At 35.3% G+C, this 19,973-nt stretch overlaps 1 protein-coding gene and 1 pseudogene across 1 annotated transcript; both read left to right on the forward strand.

Moving 5' to 3' along the window:
- Positions 1-7,539: 7,539 nt before the first annotated feature.
- LOC123886556 lies at positions 7,540-7,881 on the forward strand (annotated as a pseudogene).
- A 9,781-nt stretch (positions 7,882-17,662) lies between these two features.
- LOC123885155 (flowering-promoting factor 1-like protein 1) lies at positions 17,663-18,746 on the forward strand. Its single transcript, XM_045934421.1, has one exon. The coding sequence runs from the start codon at positions 18,089-18,091 to the stop codon at positions 18,431-18,433; it is 345 nt and encodes a 114-aa protein (XP_045790377.1). The 5' UTR covers positions 17,663-18,088; the 3' UTR covers positions 18,434-18,746.
- The last annotated feature ends 1,227 nt before the right edge of the window (positions 18,747-19,973 follow it).

A 19,973-nucleotide genomic window follows, 5' to 3' on the forward strand; every position in this document is an offset into this window, starting at 1 on the left:
ACGAAATGAAACATTACATCTATGTGCTTTCTCTTGCCGTGCATAATAGAGTTTTTAGATAGCTTGATAGTGGAACTATTATCACAGTTAACAATAATGCAGCCATTTTGCTCAATGTGCAAGTGATCTAACACATTCTTCAACCACAGGCATTGACAAGCACATGAGGCTGCAGATACAAACTCAGCCTCAGTTGTTGATAGAGTGACTATAGGTTGCTTCTTTGATGACCAACAAATTGCACTTCCCCCTAATGTAAACACATATCCAGAGGTACTCTTTCTGTCATCATGATCTCCAGCATAGTCTGAATCACTCCAACCTTGTAAAGTTAACTCAGTGTTGTTCTTACATTTGTACAACATACCAAACTTCAGTGTTCCTTTCAAGTATCTCATTATTCTTTTGACCACTGCAACGTGCATTTCAGTTGGTCTCTCCATGTATCTAGCAGCCAAACACACTGCAAAAGTCATGTCAGGTCTAGTGGCTAAGAGATACATAAGACATCCAATCATCTTCTTGTATATAGTAGCATCAGTAGCACTCCCATTTTCATCCTTCACTAGCTTGCATCCAGTGACAATTGGGCTACATACTTTGTTGCAGTCCATCATTCCAAACCTTTTTAGAATTTCAGTACTATATTTGTGCTGATGTATGAAGATTCCTTGTTCACTCTGACTTACTTCAACTCCTAAGAAATACTTCATTTTCCCAAGGTCTGTCATTGCAAACTTATCTTTCATTGATGCTTTGAATTCATCCATCATTAAAGCATCATTACCAGTGTAGATAAGATCATCCACATATATGCTAACTATCAGAATCTTCTGATGATTACTGCCCTGCTTGACAAACAAGGTATGTTCATGAGTGCATTTCTCAAATTTTTCTGCTATGAAGTGGGATTCTATTTTACTGTACCAAGCTCTAGGAGCCTGCTTCAAACCATATAGGGCCTTTTTGAGCTTGTACACTTCATCACTTTTCCCTTTCTGATATCCCAATGGCTGCATTACATACACATCTTCCATTAATTCTCCATGAAGAAAAGCACTCTTGACATCAAGTTGTAGCACAGGCCATTTTTCATAAGCAGCTAAGCAAAGAATTGTTCTTATAGTATCCCATCTTGCAACAGGTGCATATACCTCACCATAATCAATCCCATGTTTTTGTGAATATCCCTTTGCTACCAGTCTGGCTTTGTACTTCTCTATCTTGCCATTTTCATTAAATTTGGTTTTGAATATCCACTTAACACCTATTGCTTTTTCTCCTTGAGGAAGAGTAGTCAACTCCCAAGTATCATTTGATTCTATTGAACTGATTTCTGATTCCATTGCTTCTCTCCAAACTTTCAATTTTGCTGCTTCTTCATAAGTTTTTGGATCTTCACTTATGCTGAACATGGCTATTGCAAGGTTTTGCATTTGATCAATGTTGTCCAGCTCTTCAGTTCTGGTTACATAATCACTGAGATATCCAGGGGGCCTTCTTTGTCTGGGTGAAAGTGATTCATCACTGGTGTTTTCTAGGTCCATGTCACTTTCATGATTACCATTGACATCTTCATTGTCAATGTCAGCCTCATTATGATTAACATCTTCATTGTCTGCTGCAAGATCATTATTGTCTTCACTATCACTGATATGATCAACAATTTTTGACGCTTCAACTTTCTTATCCCAATTCCAACTTTTATTTTCTTCAAACACTACATCCCTGCTGACAATGATTTTCTTTTCTTTTGGATTGTAGAGTTTGTAAGCCTTGGATTCTTCACTAACACCAAGATGAATACATTTGATGCTTTTTCTGTTCAATTTCTTTCTCTGAGCATCTGGAATGTGTACATGAGCCATACATCCAAATATTCTGAAGTACTTTACTGATGGCTTGTGTCCACTCCATGCTTCTTCTGGTGTGATGTTCTTCATAACAAAGGTAGGACATCTGTTCATCACATGAGTGGCCCAATTAACTGCTTCTGGCCAAAATCTTTTAGGTACTTTTCTGCAAGATAACATGCTTCTGACCATATTTAATAGTGTTCTATTCTTCCTTTATGAAACTCCATTTTGTTGTGGAGTGTAGGCAGTTGTCAATTGTCTCTTTATACCTTGAGAACTACAGAAATCATTGAACATAGCAGATGTGAATTCACCACCCCTATCATTAAACAGTTCAAATGCAGAAGATTTTTCTTGCATAAAGCAAGTCCAAGTTTTCTAGTAAGATCATCAGTGAAAGTGATAAAGTACATGTTCCCTCCATTGGACTTAGGGTTTAAGGGACCACAGATATCTGAATGCACAAGTTCTAATTTTTGAGAAGCTCTCCAATTTGTCTGCTTTGGAATGTTGTCTCTGTGTTGCTTCCCTGATAAGCAATCACTGCATTTCTCTTCATTATCTTTTAGTTCAGGTAAACCTTTGACCATGTTTTTTCCAGTCAATACCTTCAACCCTTTAAGGCTGAGATGTGCATATCTTTTGTGCCATAGGTCAGTTTCTTCATCTTTTGTCATTTGCAGACAATTTGGAGTTATCACAGGTGCATTGATGATGTACATTTTATTCGTAGTCATAGCAGTACTTATGATTAATCCTTTCTCTTCATGAAATAGTTGACAAGTATTATTTTTAAAAATAATAGTGATGCCCTTCTGTTGCAATTGGCCTATACTAAGTAGATTGTTGCTTAAGCCAGGAAGGTAGTACACATCAGTAATCACATGAATTCTTCCTTCAATGTTTAATTTCACATTACATTTGCCCATTACAGCCATCTTTGAGTCATTCCCTAATTTCACTGATTCTCTAAAACTTTCATCAAGTTCAAACAACCAATCTTTGTTGCCAACCATATGATTGCTGCAGCCACTATCAAGGTACCAAGCCTCGTGCTTGTATTCAGTGTTCATATCAGAAAATGCCATCAGAAGCATTTCTTCTTCACTACCAAACTCAGCATAGTTTGCATTTGCATCCCAATCAGGACACTATAAGAATGAGTGCCCTCTCCCTCTTGAGGAAGAACTACGACCTCTCCCTCTACCAACATTGGAAATCTTGAGAGCCTGCTCCGCTCCAACTGTGACACCATGACTCTTGCCTTTCATTAACTTCTCATGAACAAGAAGACTGCTTTGTAACTCATCTATGGACATAATAGTTACATCATTTGATTCCGTGATTGAACACACCACGTAATTGAATTTCTCAGTCATTGATCTAAGAATCTTTTCAACTACTGTCACTTGTTCCATCCTTTCACCATGTGCAGTCATGTTGTTTGCAATTTTGAGGGTTCTTGCAAAGAAATCAGTGACAGATTCACTTTCTTCCATTTCAAGAATCTCAAATTCACGTCTTAGGGATTGCAATTGCGCACGTTTTACCTTGGTTGAACCTTGATACTTGCGTCGCATTGCATCCCATATATTCTTTGCAGTGTCACGTTCCAATATTATTTCTAAGATTGTTCGATCAATTGATTGGAAAAGATAGTTCTTTACCTTCAAATCCATGAGCTTACTTGCATCTGCAAGTTGTTGTTTTGTGTTGTTGCATTCGCCGGAGCTGCAAGAACTCCATTTTCAATCATTGTCCAGTATTCTTTCGATCGGAGAAGATTCTCCATAAGCATGGCCCAATGTTCATAGTAACCATCGAACTTTGGGATAGATGGTTGAGCGAAATTTGAAGATTTTGCCATGATAACTCGAAACAGAGGAAGGAAAGAATTGAACAGAAGGCGAAATCGTGCAAGAAAGATGGTGAAAACGATTAACAACCACCGTAACTGCTCTAACTGTCACCGGAGAAGAGAACATCAGTTCTTGAGAGTTAGTTAGCGCGTGCGAAAAACAGGTCTTGGATTAAGGCTTAACTGATACCACTTGTTGGTAATCAATGATCCATACTATTCATTCATTCACAAATGCCTCATATGTAGGCTTACAAAGTTGGGCCATAAGTAGCCAAGCCCAATCAATCTAGGCCCAATAACAAATGCTTCCTAACAAATAATAATAATATCACAAAACTTGTTACTCAAACAAATTTATCCGTAACCATACAAAAATACAAATTATATTTCTCAACATTCTTTCACACACATTTTCTCAACCAATTGCTAGAGCAAATTAAAGGTGTCTAACCTCATTATTCTCTAGCCAATCAATTATCATAATTTGCTATACATGATATTCATTTTGCATGTGTTAATTATTATAATCCCTCTTTGTACTAGAATAAGTTATTCTCATCAAAACAAAACAAAGATTCTCTAAAGTGGGGTAACAATACTTTGGAATCAAGAACCCCTCACCCTCCCCATCTCCCTCCCCCATTCTGATTAAGACCAATGCACATGAAATTTAACACCCACAACATCCTTTATTCAAATGTACGTACATGCTCATTGCCCCAACTTTTAGAATTAGTTTATTAATATTTTTATTATTATTAGAAGTTGCTTGTGTTGATTGTTGTGTGGTTATTTAATTATTTTGATGTGTTGAATAATTAATTATGGGGAAAATAAATGAGCAGAATGGTGTTGGTGAACTAAAATAAAATTAAAAGAATGAGTAGAATGATGTTGGTGAACTAAAATAAAATTTTAAAAAAAAGAAGTAGAAAAATTAGATAATGAGGTGTTGAGAGCTAAGAGGACGGGTGTGGATAAGATTGTAGTAAAAATAAAAATAAAAGAAAACCATGTTTTTAATTTTAATAAATTCATTTTAATTGTATTGAAAATCTTGTCCTTTGAAATTAAATGATTTAAAAGGGTTGGGGTTAGGAAAAATCAGCATATCGATACAAACAAAAACAAACACAAAAACTAGTGCTAGTGGGTGAGAGAGAGAAAGAGTTCGTGAGAGAGTGAAGAGAAGCAAGAGAAGGAAAAACTTAACATCAATCTAAGGAGTTCACTGCAATCCAAGTAAGGGAACTTTATACTTTTGAAATTCTGAATTCAATAGGAATACTTTGTGTACTTATTATGTGTGTGCTTTGTTGCTCTTATGCTTCCTTCTATTATATGATGTTGTTGTTGTTGTTGTCGTCGTCATCGTCGTTGTTGTTTTGATTTGAGAGGAATCTAAATCCGATTCTGATTTCCTTGTATTATGGTTTGTGTGTTCTGTTTCGTGAATAAGAGGTCGTGTTTATCGTTGTTAATACAATCCGTACGAGTCTTGGGGTTCAAGGATGGTGTTGATTATTTTGAAAAAGAAAAACTTTAAAATTGGATGAATTGTGGTTTTGGCCTATTAATACACAAGTCTCAGTTTTCATAACAATTTAAGGGTCCAAATCAGTTTAAGAGAGTTGTTACAATTTTTTGGGATTGTTCTTGAGTTGTTAAGAGTTTGAATTTTCGGAATTGAATGATTCTCAATTTTAAAACGTTTTCGAGTATTCTAATTTATCTAAAACGTGTCTGTAAAGATTTTAAACTTCCGGGATTCGTAAGGGTCGAAAACCAATCAAACCGAGAGCTTTGGGATGATTTTAATTGTGTTGTTGTTGAATTTCAAACAGAACTTTTGTCTCCTTTTTATATGCGATTCGATCGCCGATTTTAAAAACTAACACCGGGAACCTTCCTAAAATTGAACTACGATTAAAACGGTATAAGGTTCGTCGCCTATCGTTAAGAAATGACAGAGAACGAACCGGGTCAGAATCCGGGTCGCGTGACCCGTTTTACAGTAAACCGGGTGAAGGAGGTGAACAGTGTCTCCTCCCCTCGCTCAGTCGCAGCCCCGGAGCATGGGGGCGCGTGCAACGTCTATATGACTCCTGTATATTTTATTGTTTTTATAGAGAAATTTTAAATAATGTTCTTGAAATTTTGGTACCACTTTGGGAATTTTCGGACACCTGTAGCTATTTTTAGTTAATTATTTAAGGTAAAAAGGTCATTAAAAATATTATAATTTTATAAAAGTTTCTCAAAATTTTATGTACAGTATTTTGAATATTTTAGAACTCTCTAGTGTATCTTACTCTCCCTGCTTTTATATAATGTTTAGGATTTGAATTATTTCACAATTGTTATTAATTAAATTGATTTAAAATTCATACGTTTCGTTGATAAACTAAACCGAGTTAAAGTTGGTTAAGAGTTCTGTTAAAGACGAGTAATAAGTTCTTGTCCTAAGAGGAGTGAATTACTAATTGAGTTATTAAATTTTAGTTGGCGCTGTAATCGAAGTTGCTAATAATTGTTGTGTAGCGGTGTTGTTTTCAGTCGTTGCTCGTTGATAGTAATTGTGTTGTTTGAATTGTTGTTTTGTTGAATAATGATGTTGAGCTATGTGGTTATAACAATGTTGAATTATCTCTTTTAATGATATTGGAGTTGTGCCGAAATTATGATGTTGTAATCGTTGTTGTTGTGGTTGCTTATGGATGTTGTTTATTGATGTTGTTATAATGATGATGAAGTTGTCTATCGAATTTGTTAAATGATGTTGCCTATTGACGTTGCTTATTATAACATGATATGCATTCATTCATGTGTCCAATGACGTTTCCTATTGAAGTTGTATAAATGATGTTGAAAATGACGTTGCTTAATGAAGTTGAAAATAACGTTGCTCATAATGAAGTTGATCCTTCATGATGTAAAACTGGAAATGTCGTTGTTATTAGTACCGCATGCATGTAGCGAGTCTAGACGCATTGCATGCATTTTAATTATATTTGTTCATTTAAATATTGTTGTTTATTTCTCTTTATTTAATCGTTGATTGATGATTGTGGTTGATTGATGAATGCGCGTGGCCATCCGCTTAGGTGGTCTTGTTGTTGTTTATGATGCTGCTAGTTATTACGTTGTTTTAATTCAGTTATTTTCTTGATGTATTTTCGCTCACCTTTATATTCCCCCTTCTGGCTTGGCCCTACGGTGTGCAACCGTAGATTTTCAGGTAGGAGATGAATCATAACTAATGTGTTCGGATAGCTGTTGCTTTGCTATTTATTTGGCGTCGCTCTGTTAGGATGTTGTTGGGGAGAAACTTTATTTAATTATGTTGCTAACTTTTTATAACAATTGAGCTATGTCATTTGATTCAGTATTTTCAAATCGGACTTTGAAACTTATATTATTTTGGTTTAATTTTTATTCTCCGCTACATAATATCTAAACATTTCAGAATATAATTACGTTGAGTATGTGTGGCATACTTATTAAATAAATAAAATTAATTTTTTTCGAAAATAAAATAAAGGGATAAATTAAGAATGTTACACTCATAACACTCCCCAAGTCCCACTTTAGTTGTTCTCACATCCAAATATTATATCCTTACCATTTGGAACAATTTTGACTATATTATGTAAATAAAAATATTAAAATTGAGAGTATTCTCACCCATCATTTCATTTATAAATACCTCATTCACCCATCATTTCATTGCACACTCATCTCTAACCACATAACAAAACCTTAAACAAAACAACACACTTGTTCTTGTTTCTTTCTTTCTTGCTTCTATTGTATAATCCAAGAATGTCAGGGGTTTGGGTTTTCAATCCGAATGGCATAATGAGGCTAGTAGATGGTGTGGAGGCATTGGAAGGTTGTTCCCAGGGGTCAGGTGGACGGCGCAAGGTGCTTGTTCACACCACAAGCAATGGGATCATCACTTCTTACACGGTTTTAGAGTGAAAACTTTATTCGCTAGGATGGGAGCGTTACTATGATGACCCTGACCTCCTTCAATTCCATAAACACTACACCATTGATCTTATTTCCCTTCCTATGGATTTCAATAGGTTCAAGTCCATGCACATGTATGACATAGTTGTGAAGAACAAGCACTCCTTTGAAATTAGGGACATGATGAAGTAGTCCAACAAATTAACAACAATTAATCCCTATGCATGATCTTTTTTTTTAAGCAAAAATTGAATTATAAAGAATACAAGGGGTACTCAACCCTTACAATTCTTATAGCAACTATTACATGATAATAATGCATTTTAATGGATCCTTACACCAATCTAAAAACACAAGAAGACTTACTAGCTATTTTACCTATAAAAATACCTGATTGAGTAAGCCCCCATCGTCTGTTATCTGCGTCATTGCTCACATTAGTCTTGAACCACACATCATATTCTCAATATCCCCAATCTTCATAATATCACGCCACCACAAAGATTGACATTTGACATTGCTAAGATTAGAGTGCAAAAAATTATCAGCCAAGCTCCCATATCTATGCTCTAATAGTTTGGTCCATATGGTATTATGATCACACAAACCTCTCCACTTCCATTTACAAAATAAAGCTTGGTTGAAATAATTTAGATTCTTTATACCCATATCTATGCATGACCTTGTAATTTGGATTCTTGGTTTGGTAGTGTTTTTTTTTTCTTTTTTTCTTTTTTATTAGTGTGACTTTGCTTGATTTAGTCACATTAATCTGTGTATTTTTTGCATAGAGGCACGATGTGTTTGTACTTGAGTGTGGCTGTCATTTGTGTTGGGGTACGTACGTGCTGTTAATATTAAAGGCTGGGTTCTTTATTACAAAATTTATATCAATTATGTAAATTTTGTAAAACAAATTAAGATAATTTTTTTTTAATCAAGACAAAATGAGATATATCATAAGTAAAAATCAGCCTCGTCAGCACAAGGTGTGCCAGGATAGACTAACAAAGTTTAAAAAGAGACAAAGAAAGAAAAAAACAAAATTCATACAAAGCTCAAATATAACAAAGGACTAGACCACCAACTATGGTAGTTTAAAACTAAACTAACACTCGTCGTCTTCAATCACCTATAGGAAAAGTTTGATCTTGTCCAACAACTGATGAAGAGTACTATTTGAGCCTCTAAACAATCTATGATTTATTTCCGTCCATACAACTCATACGCTAGCCAGCCAAAAGAGCTGCAAAAAAGACCGCATGCTCAAAATCCACCAACTGAACAAGTAAATTGAACAAAGTGATCCTGGATAGTAGTGGAGCTCAGCGATGAAATGTCAATCCAAGTGCAAACTAGAGCCCAAAGTGAACCAAAGAAGCGGCAAGAGATGAATAAATGATGAGCCGACTCTGCCTCCCCACATCCAGATACGCATAAATGTGCTGCAAAAGATAAGATGCCTCGAGTGACCAGGTTGGACTTTGTGGGCAACCTGTCACGCAATAAACGCTACGCAAAGATGAAAACCTTCAAAGAAACCTGAGGGTGCGCTCCGCGTCATCTATAATAACCACAAGCATGACCTTTGTTTTTCCTCATATTCCTCAATTTGTTTAATCACCACCTTTCAATTCATTGTTTTTTTCCTTTTCCTTTTCTCTCTTCATTCAAATCAATGGCTCAAAAAACATTTTACCCTAAATTAACATAAGAGAATTCTCTCTCCTATACTTATTCATTACACCAGATCCACTTCTACTTGATTACCAAGCTAAACCAAGAATTTAAAACTATTTATTAGAGATTATGAGGAAGCTCTGATTGAAAAGAACGAGTTATAATGATGGACAACACTTACCGCAGTCAAAAAAGGACACAGTTTAACACATTAAATCTCAATCACTCATTTCACATTAGTCGGTTTAGATCATATGTATTATAATTAAAATGATTTTAACCATCTATGTCAACGGTTTTACAGCAGCAAATCTGTTCCTTATGAGGATGATATCAACCAAGAGTGTTGATCACAAGAATCATCAATTCCCCATCTCACAACAAATTTCTCAACCAATTGAAAAAAGCGAAAAATTAACTCAAGGATAAGGGCTTATTTACCACCCCACCTTTTTGGAGAAATGATTAATCATATCATATACTATGATAAAAAAGAAATCAAGCACGTGTGTGAAGACAAATATTCTCATCTAAATAATTAGATGATGAACACAAATTCAACTTTATTCACATTAAAATCATGGTCATTATAAGGCATATTATGTGGGTATTATTCAACATCGAAGTCACTGGACCAATGTAGCACGAGGAGGAGATGGGAAAAAGAGAATGTGCGTCCTAAAGCCCTACATTTTTTATGGCTCAATATCTAACTTCGTTTTCATTGGCTCAATTCCCTCTCAAGTTGTTGTGTATGTGCTTGACTTTTCTTAAACCACGCTAAATTCGTTTGTCAGACCAATACTTTCATGTATATTAAGAAAAGAGGGATAACAATAATAATCTCACAAGCAGTAAATAAACACCATAATAAAAGAGAGGAAGAAGAAATATACAAGAACTAACCTTCGATCTCAATTCTACTATTTTCTTGAATCTTTACTGTGGCCGGACTCAATTTTTTTTTAATAGCAAATATATTATATAAATATAAAAATGAAAAAAATGCATGAGAATGTTCTGAAAAATAATTGAGGTACCGGAAGTTCATTATACCAAAACCCAACAATCTCAAAGGTAAGACATAAAAACAAACAAGCAAATAAACTACAAGGAAATAATTATTGGTTTGATTGGTAATTCAAGCTCTGAAGCAGTATAACCTCTGAACCAGCACTTCAGAGTCTGAAGCAACATAGCCTCTGAACCTCTCTGCCTCTGAAGCTGATACAGGCTCTGAAGCATAGGAGGCTCTGAAGCTCTGTTTCAAGTTCTGATACGCGTTCTGTTTTGTTAGCTTTCAATTAGCAGTTAGTTAGTTAGTTTTGTACAGTTGTAATTCAGTTACGTTTTGTTTGTCCTAGGTAGTTATGCAGTTACTTGCATTTTGAAGTAACCACCTATTGTATATAAACAATTAAGGCCCTTTGTGGAAGAATAAGATTTTTACTTTTCCTTTATTCAATTTCTGCTTATTCAAAATTCATTCTTCATTCATCTTTCATCCTTCAGTGCTCTTTGTTTTGGGTTAATCCCCAACAAAGTGGTATCTAGAGCTTTCACGATCCAAGGGATCTTGATTCGGATCTTTCACCAAGAAAGAGCATCAAAGGTTGCAGTGATTCAATCATGGCTGGGAAGAGTAATTTCCATGCGAATTTGCCAATTCTTGATGGAAAGAACTGGGATACATGGGTCAAACAGATGAATGTGATATTCATTGTTCAAGAAGTGGATGAACAAGTGAAGACAGTTCTTGATCCATTACCAGCAAATGCAACAGCAGAACAGAGAACAACATTCAGAGAAGCACTGAAGAAAGATAGCAAAGCTCTATTTCTCATTCATCAATGTGTTGATGCCAAGGTATTTGAGAAGATTGCAGATTTCACAACGTCCAAAGAGGCCTGGGACACTTTGCAGAAGAGCTATGGTGGTGATGCAAAGGTCAAGAAAGTGAAATTGCAAGCCTTGAAGAGACAATATGAGCTGCTGGAGATGAAGAATGATGAGACAATTGCAGATTACTTCACAAGAGTGGTGACTCTCACCAATCAGATGAAGAATTGTGGAAGTAATCTTGCTGAACAGGAAACAGTGGAAAAGGTACTTAGAACTTTAACTTCAAAATTTGAGCACATTGTGGTGACAATTGAAGAAACAAAAGACTTAAGTGAAATCAAGATTGAAGACTTGCAGAGTACACTTGAGGCTCATGAGATGAAGCATGGTGGAAGAAACCATGGCAAAGAAGATGAGCAAGCTTTGTTTGTAAAGTTCAAAAAGTACCAAGATGACAAAAAGAAGTGGCAGAAAAAGAAAGAGTTCAAGAAAGGGAAAGAAAGTGTTGAAGACAAGCCTGAATCCTCAAAAGAAGGAGGAGGGAAAAAGAAGAATTATCAAAAGAAGGATAAGAGCACCATTCAGTGTTACAATTGTGACAAATATGGTCACTATGCTAAAGAATGTAAGGCTCCTAAGAAGAACCAAAGTCAAAACAGTGGAGAAGAAGCAAATGTGGCACAAGATGATTCAACATCAGAAGATGATGTGAATTTCATGGTGACAATTACTGATGAAGCAGCAGATTCCATGGTTTGGTACTTTGATACAGGGTGCTCAAATCATATGACAGGGAATAGAAGCATCTTAACTGATTTTGACAAGTGTTTCAACACAAAGATCAGGCTAGCAGACAGCAATTCCATTGCAGCTGAAGGCATTGGAAATGTAGTGATACAGAGAAATAATGGAAGGAAAGCAGTGATTGAGAAAGTTCTATATGTGCCTGGTATGAAATGTAACTTGATGAGTGTAGGTCAGTTACTTGAGAAAGGGTTCAGGGTAGTGCTAGAAGATGAAGCACTGAAACTCTTTGATTCAAAGAATAGATTAATTCTGAAAACAGCACAAAGCAAGAATAGAACCTTCAAGAGTCAAATCAAAGCAATTGAAGTTGAATGCTTAGTTGCAACTGCTGAAAGTAAAGACAGTGACTTATGGCACAAGAGGTATGGTCATTTGAATTTCAAAAGCTTGTCTATGCTTAATTCAAAGAACATGGTGTTAGGACTGCCTAGTGTTATACCTCCAGTCGATACATGCACTGTATGTTTGTTAGGAAAACATCCTAGATCATCTTTTAAAAGTAACTTGCCTATGAGATCTAGTGAAGTGCTAAATGTTGTGCATTCTGATATTTGTGGACCAATTGATGTGTTATCAACTGGTGGAAACAAATATTTTATCACATTTGTTGATGAGTATTCAAGGATGATATGGCTATATCATATAAAGGCTAAAAGTGATGCATTTGAAGTGTTTAAGAAATTCAAAACACTGGTTGAAAAACAAAGTGACAAGTCAATAAAAGTGTTGAGAACTGATGGTGGAGGAGAATATACATCAAAGGAGTTTGAGAATTATTGCAAAGAGCAAGGCATAATTCATGAAATTACAGCACCATACACTCCTCAACACAATGGTCTTGCTGAGAGAAGGAATAGAACTATCCTGGATATGGCTAGAAGCATGGTAAAGCAGAAGGGTTTGCCACATAGATTTTGGGGTGAGGCAGTTTCTACTGCAGTATATATCCTAAACAGATGTCCTACCAAATGCTTAGACAAAGTGCCAGAAGCTATATGGAGTGGTTCAATTCCATCTGTGAAACACTTGAAGGTGTTTGGTTCCTTGAGTTACAAGCATGTGCCAGATGCAAAGAGAAAGAAGCTAGATGACAAAAGTGAACCTGTGATATTTGTTGGATATCATAGAACTGGTGCATATAGACTGTATAATCCCACATCAGACAAGATAGAGATCAGCAGAGATGTGAAAGTACTTGAGAATGAAAGCTGGGATTGGAAACAGAAATCTGTATCTAAGAAAACTTGTGAAGTGGACTTAGATGATGGATTAAGCAACATAGATGAACCAGTTACTTTTGTTAATCCAAATCAAGGTACTAATCATGAAGAAGATATGCACACCTCAAGTGATGATGATGATAGAGTTCATCTGACACCAAGACCTCACAGAGTTACTCAGATTCCAAGAAGGTTAGCAGATTGTGAAATGGTTCCAGATAATGCTGTAGACAATGAGGGTGACATTGTGCATTATGCTATGCTTGCAGACACTGAACCTTTAGATGTCAAGAGTGCACTAAAGAGTAAAGTGTGGTTAGAAGCAATGATTGATGAGCTGAAGTCAATTGAAAAGAATAAGACATGGGACCTGTGCAAGCTACCTTCAGAGAAAAGAGCAATTGATGTGAAGTGGGTGTACAAAGTGAAGCAAAATCCTGAGGGCCAAGTAGTCAAGTACAAGGCAAGACTTGTGGCCAAAGGTTTTCTGCAAAAGCAAGGCCTAGACTATGATGAAGTATTCTCTCCTGTGGCAAGGCATGAAACTATAAGGCTGGTTATTGCACTAGCTTGTAGCAGAAGATGGCCTTTATTCCATTTAGATGTAAAGTCAGCATTCTTAAATGGACCATTGGAAGAAGATGTATATGTCAAACAACCACCTGGTTTTGAATTAAAAGGTAAAGAAGATAAAGTGCTGAAACTGAACAAAGCCTTGTATGGTTTGAAACAAGCTCCAAGAGCTTGGAACAAGAGAATTGACCAATTCTTTGTTGTACAAGGATTTGTGAAATGTAGTGTGGAATATGGTGTGTATGTTAAACACAGTGAGAACAAGCATATGTTAATCATATGTTTGTATGTTGATGACTTGTTAGTGACTGGTAGCTCACTAGCAGAGATTGAAGATTTCAAATCACAGATGAAGAGTGAATTTGAAATGACCGACTTGGGAAAGCTCACCTATTTCTTAGGAATGGAGCTGTTATATACTGCAAAGGGGGTGATACTGCATCAAGCAAAATATGCCACTGAGATTTTGAGAAAGTTTGAAATGCTTGATTGCAATTCATCAGTCACACCTGCAGACACAAGACTTAAGCTAGAAATAGATGAAAACAGTGATACTGTGGACCCTACTATATTCAGACAATTGATTGGTTCACTAAGGTACTTGTGTCAAACTAGACCTGATATTAGCTATGCAGTTGGCTATGTAAGCAGGTTTATGAGCAAACCACTGAAGCCTCATCTACTGGCTGCCAAGAGGATACTCAGATACATCAATGGCACAATACACTATGGTGTGCTATTTCCATATTCAAAAGATAGTGTAAAACTTGAATTAAATGGATTCTCTGATGCTGATTGGTGTGGAGACAAAGTAGACAGGAGGAGTACTAGTGGTTATTTGTTTAAATTCCAAAATGCACCAGTCTCATGGTGTTCTAAGAAGCAGTCAGTGATTGCTCTCTCTAGCTGTGAAGCAGAATACGTTGCAGGATCCTTGGCTGCTTGTCAAGCTAATTGGCTACAATCACTTCTCAATGAAATGAAGATCATTGACAACATCACGGTAATGCTGAAGATTGACAACAAATCAGCAATTAACTTGGCTAAAAATCCTGTTAGTCATGGTAAAAGTAAACACATTGAGACAAGATTTCACTTCCTTAGGGACCAAGTCAACAAAGGAAAGTTAAGCTTGGAGTATTGTTCCACTGACAATCAGCAAGCTGATATAATGACTAAGGCTGTGAAGAGAGATCAGTTCCTCAAGCTCAGGAGGGAAATAGGGATTGTATGCTTCGATAGCTTGTCTTAAGGAGGAGTATTGGTTTGATTGGTAATTCAAGCTCTGAAGCAGTATAACCTCTGAACCAGCACTTCAGAGTCTGAAGCAACATAGCCTCTGAACCTCTCTGCCTCTGAAGCTGATACAGGCTCTGAAGCATAGGAGGCTCTGAAGCTCTGTTTCAAGTTCTGATACGCGTTCTGTTTTGTTAGCTTTCAATTAGCAGTTAGTTAGTTAGTTTTGTACAGTTGTAATTCAGTTACGTTTTGTTTGTCCTAGGTAGTTATGCAGTTACTTGCATTTTGAAGTAACCACCTATTGTATATAAACAATTAAGGCCCTTTGTGGAAGAATAAGATTTTTACTTTTCCTTTATTCAATTTCTGCTTATTCAAAATTCATTCTTCATTCATCTTTCATCCTTCAGTGCTCTTTGTTTTGGGTTAATCCCCAACAATAATGATGCGCAACACCAACAAACTAGAACCCCTCAAAGGCACCACAATGAGAAGAAGAATACCGCTCAGGACGATCGAGACAAGAATCAACCACAGGCAGGACAAAACACCAAGATGGCTTCCAATCGCTCTGACCCATCGAAACCGAACACGACACCCCAACATACAAACTCAACCGATTCAAGCATAAAGTAGGGTAAATACCCCGCTCGTAAAAGGAATAGGGGAAGCCCGAGTTTTTACCTAGAAATCACTTCCAAGATATAAGTTAACCAGACATTCGAAATAAAAGGTCCCTTCCAAAAAGAAAACATAATTTTTAAATTTTCAAATAATTCACACAATAGTTTGCCAAAACAACAACCACCCCAATTTATTTTAAGTATTTCACTTTTGCCAAAATAACAACCACCTTAAAATCATGATCATTATAGGGAAAATTATGTGAGTATTTGTTCAACATCACAGTCACGGGACCAATGTGGCACGAGGAGGAGATGGGAAATTGAAGTAGAGTCACGACCATGGTGTTGGGTTAATGAGAATATGTGTATCCTAAAGCCCCTACAAGTTTTATATGTCTCAATATTTAACTTTGTTTTCATTGGGTGCATGGGATAGGGCGTTGGAACCTACCTCTAATTCTTATTCCCTCCCAAGTTGTTGTGTAATTGACTTTTCCTAAATCTTCAAGAAATGTAGGGATACTAATTAAATTAGACATTTAATATGGTGGGTGTTAATATAAGATGACATATGATTATTATAAATTTGAGAACTATAATATTATAGTAATAATATTGGATGTGTTTGGATATTATTTTGTGAAAAAAAATGCTTTGATCGGATTATTTATTTACTTTGATTGAAGTAAAATTTAAGGTAGATCGGATTAGTTATTGTCTTAAAATCGACCCAAAAACGGTACAACAAACACTCCTACTTTTTGCTTAAAAAAAAATCCTACTTTTAAGTAGGCTAACCGTTTGTTGAAATAGATATCATATTATATATTTTTTTATTTGAAGCAATAATATTATATATTTAAGATTCGTTTGTATTGAATTATTTAAATTTATATATTAACATAAATTTTGTGGGAGTATCTAAGGGAATTTATGAAAATAGCTTATTATAAATTTTCAGCTTATATATTTTCATAAGTTTTCCGATATAATTTATAAAAGCAGCTTATATATAATTTATAAAAATAGGAAGAAGGGGAATGTCATAGATAAAAGAGATGATTGTTATAATTTATAAGTGTTAAATGTTGCCACATAAATATATTTTTATTCTCTCAATTCACTTGAATTGAGAGCATTGAATTTGTAGTTTTTTTTTTTAAGAAGCTAAATTAGCCCACCCAAATTGACGTCAGAGAGAATCGAACCTCAGATCTCAGGAGGAGCACACTCCCAGGTCCCAAGTCAATACCAATGCATCAATCCAAGCGGGTTTATTGAATTTGTAGCCCTTGATTTGGTATGTGTAAGAGAAGAAATAGAAAGAAAGGGTAAATTCCAAAGTGAAGGTTTTCCGATTAAGAAACATGTAAAAAATGGAGAAAATCCTTTCTCTCACACTACATACGCATTTCCCAATAATTGATATCCTTCCTACAAATTATAGGATATATATCCAACGAAGAACTTGTAGGGTGTAGTACACAAAGAATAAATTATTTCATTTCAATCAAATTTTTATCATATATAAAAACCAGATATTAAAATCTTGACCACTTATATAAAGATCCAAATCCTTTAACATTTATATTAATTCACTATTATTTGAACATCCTCATTTCCACTCAAACAAATTTACTCCTTAACTACACCCAAATTATATTTCTCTACATTCTTAAGCAATAGCTAGAGTTAATCAAAAGGTTGCCTAACCTTGTTATTCAGTGTCCAATCAATTACCTTAATTTACTATTCATGAGACTATTTTGCATGTGTTAATTATTACAGTTTTAAGTGCTTAAAACTTAAAATCACAATGCTGTAATAAATTCACATTGTTACACACAATACGAAATCATATTACAAATCGGTCAGCTCATATTGTATCTTAACAAAATCAGTATAACATAATCTCAATCAATAATTTCTAATCATACAGTCATGATTAATAACTGTGCGAAAACCGTGTGGATATTTACGGTAGGAAATCCTGCTCCTAGAATAAGTTATTCTCCTCAAAATCAAACAAAGATTCTCTAAAGTGGGGGTAACAATACTTTGGAATGGAATCCACAAGAATCAAGAACCCCTCCCCCACCCCATCTCCCTCCCCATTCCGATTAAGACCAATGCACATGAAATTTATCATCCTTTCTTCAAATGTACATGCTCATAACACTCCCCAAGGCCCACTTTAGTTATTCTTATATCCTTATCAATTGGAACAATTTTGACTATTTATAAATAAAAAAATTTAAAAAATTGATAGCATTTTCACCCCATCATTTCATTTATAAATACCCCATTCACTCATCCCCAACTATCATTTCACAAAACCTTAAAAAAACACAACACACTTTATACTTGTTTATTTCTTTCTTTCTTTCTTGCTCCTCTTGCACTAATCTAAGAATGTCAGGGGTTTGGCTTTTCAACAACGCTAACGGCGTGATGAGGCTAGTGGACGGCTCAGAGGCCATGGAAGGCGGTCGCCATGGGTCAGGTGGACGGCGCAAGGTGCTTGTTCACACCGCAAGCAACGAGATCATCACATCTTATGCGGTTTTAGAGCGAAAACTTTATTCCATGGGATGGGAGCGTTACTATGATGACCCTGACCTCCTTCAGTTCCACAAACACTCCACCATTGATCTTATTTCCCTTCCTATGGATTTCAATAGGTTCAAATCCATGCACATGTATGACATAGTTGTGAAGAACAAGCACTCCTTTGAAGTTAGGGACATGATGATGTAGGCCAACAAATTAACAACAATTAGTCTCTATGCATGACCATGTAATTTGTTTGGATTCTTGGTTTTGCTTCTAAGTTGTGTGTTTCTTGGTTTGATTTTTGATTAGTGTGACTTAACATGAATATTGTTAATTTGTCACATTATTATTATATTCTATGTATATTTTGAGCATAGGTTTAATTTGTGTTTTGAATACTATACTATATATATGTAATATAGAGATACTACGGTGTGTTTGTGTTTGAGTAGCTCTCATTTGTATGAGAGTGCTGTAAATCTTAATTTGTAGTTGTTTTAAAGTTGAAGTTTTACCAATTTAACTCGTGTGTGCTAATTAAATGTTCACATTTTTGTGCTTCTACTGCTACTTCTCTATCCTCACATAAATTGAGGGTATATGCTCTATGCTGACATGACACCAATCAAATTCAGCCATATACGTGTCCAAGTCAAACATAAATAATTTTTTACCAAAACGTAATTTTGACTACTTTAATTTTCAAATAATTATATTTTAGGTTACTACTTTTCATTTATATTTTAGGTTACACACATTCATATCATTTACTAAAAAACACTTTTCACAAATCTTATTCATCTTTTCTTACGGATCATCTTTTCTTTCTCCGTAAGATCAAAAAATTTCGCCGTCGCTGCTTCACTTATGATCCTTCAAGATCGACGCTTCCTTAGGCTCCGGAATCACTTCTCCATCATCGGCCTCTTCACAATTGACTTTCAGAATTTTGTTTCGGCTACGTTTGTTCCAGAATCGGTTCATCTAGGTAATTAACATTGATTTTATTTTTTATTCTCTTGTATGTTTTAATCACTCTCTGTCGATTTAATTACTTGAGGGATTTGTAATTGTTATTTGAATTGTTAAATTGACAAATAGTGATTAAAACATACAAGAGAATAAAAAATAAAATCAATGTTACCTAGATGAACCGATTCTAGAACAAACGTAACCGAAACAAAATTCTGAAAGACAATTGTGAAGAGGCTGATCTTCAAGGATCACAAGTGAAGCAGCGACGACGACAAGTGAAGCGGCGGCGACAAGCGAAGCGCCGGCGAAAAAATTTGATCTTACGGAAAAAGAAAAGATGAATCCATGAGAAAGATGAATAGAATTTGTGAAAAGTATTTTTTAGTAAATGATAAGAATATGTGTAACTTAAAATATAATTAATGTAAAGTAATAATCTAAAATATAATTATTTGAAAATTAAAGTAGTCAAAATTAGTTTTGAAAAAAATTATTTATGTTTGACTTGCACACATATGACTGAATTTAATTGGTGTCATGTCAGCATAGGGCACCTACCCTCGAGGGTTAATTAGAAAAAACCCCAGTTTTTCAATGTTCATAAATAATAAATACTTGTATAAATGTGTATATACAGAATTTAAAAACTATGCATTGATCTATTCGACAAGAGAGACGCTTTCTCATATAGGGGATTCCTTAATCAACTTCAAAATATCTTCTTTCTGTCAATGATGCAATGTAAAACTGTATAACCAATTGATACACA

Source organism: Trifolium pratense, linkage group LG5 (genome assembly GCF_020283565.1).
Source record: "Trifolium pratense cultivar HEN17-A07 linkage group LG5, ARS_RC_1.1, whole genome shotgun sequence".
Taxonomy (NCBI): domain Eukaryota; kingdom Viridiplantae; phylum Streptophyta; class Magnoliopsida; order Fabales; family Fabaceae; genus Trifolium; species Trifolium pratense.

Bases quoted from the DNA above. Each gene is read 5' to 3' on its own strand.
- LOC123885155 (XM_045934421.1), top strand. From the start codon at position 18,089: ATGTCAGGGGTTTGGCTTTTCAACAACGCTAACGGCGTGATGAGGCTA.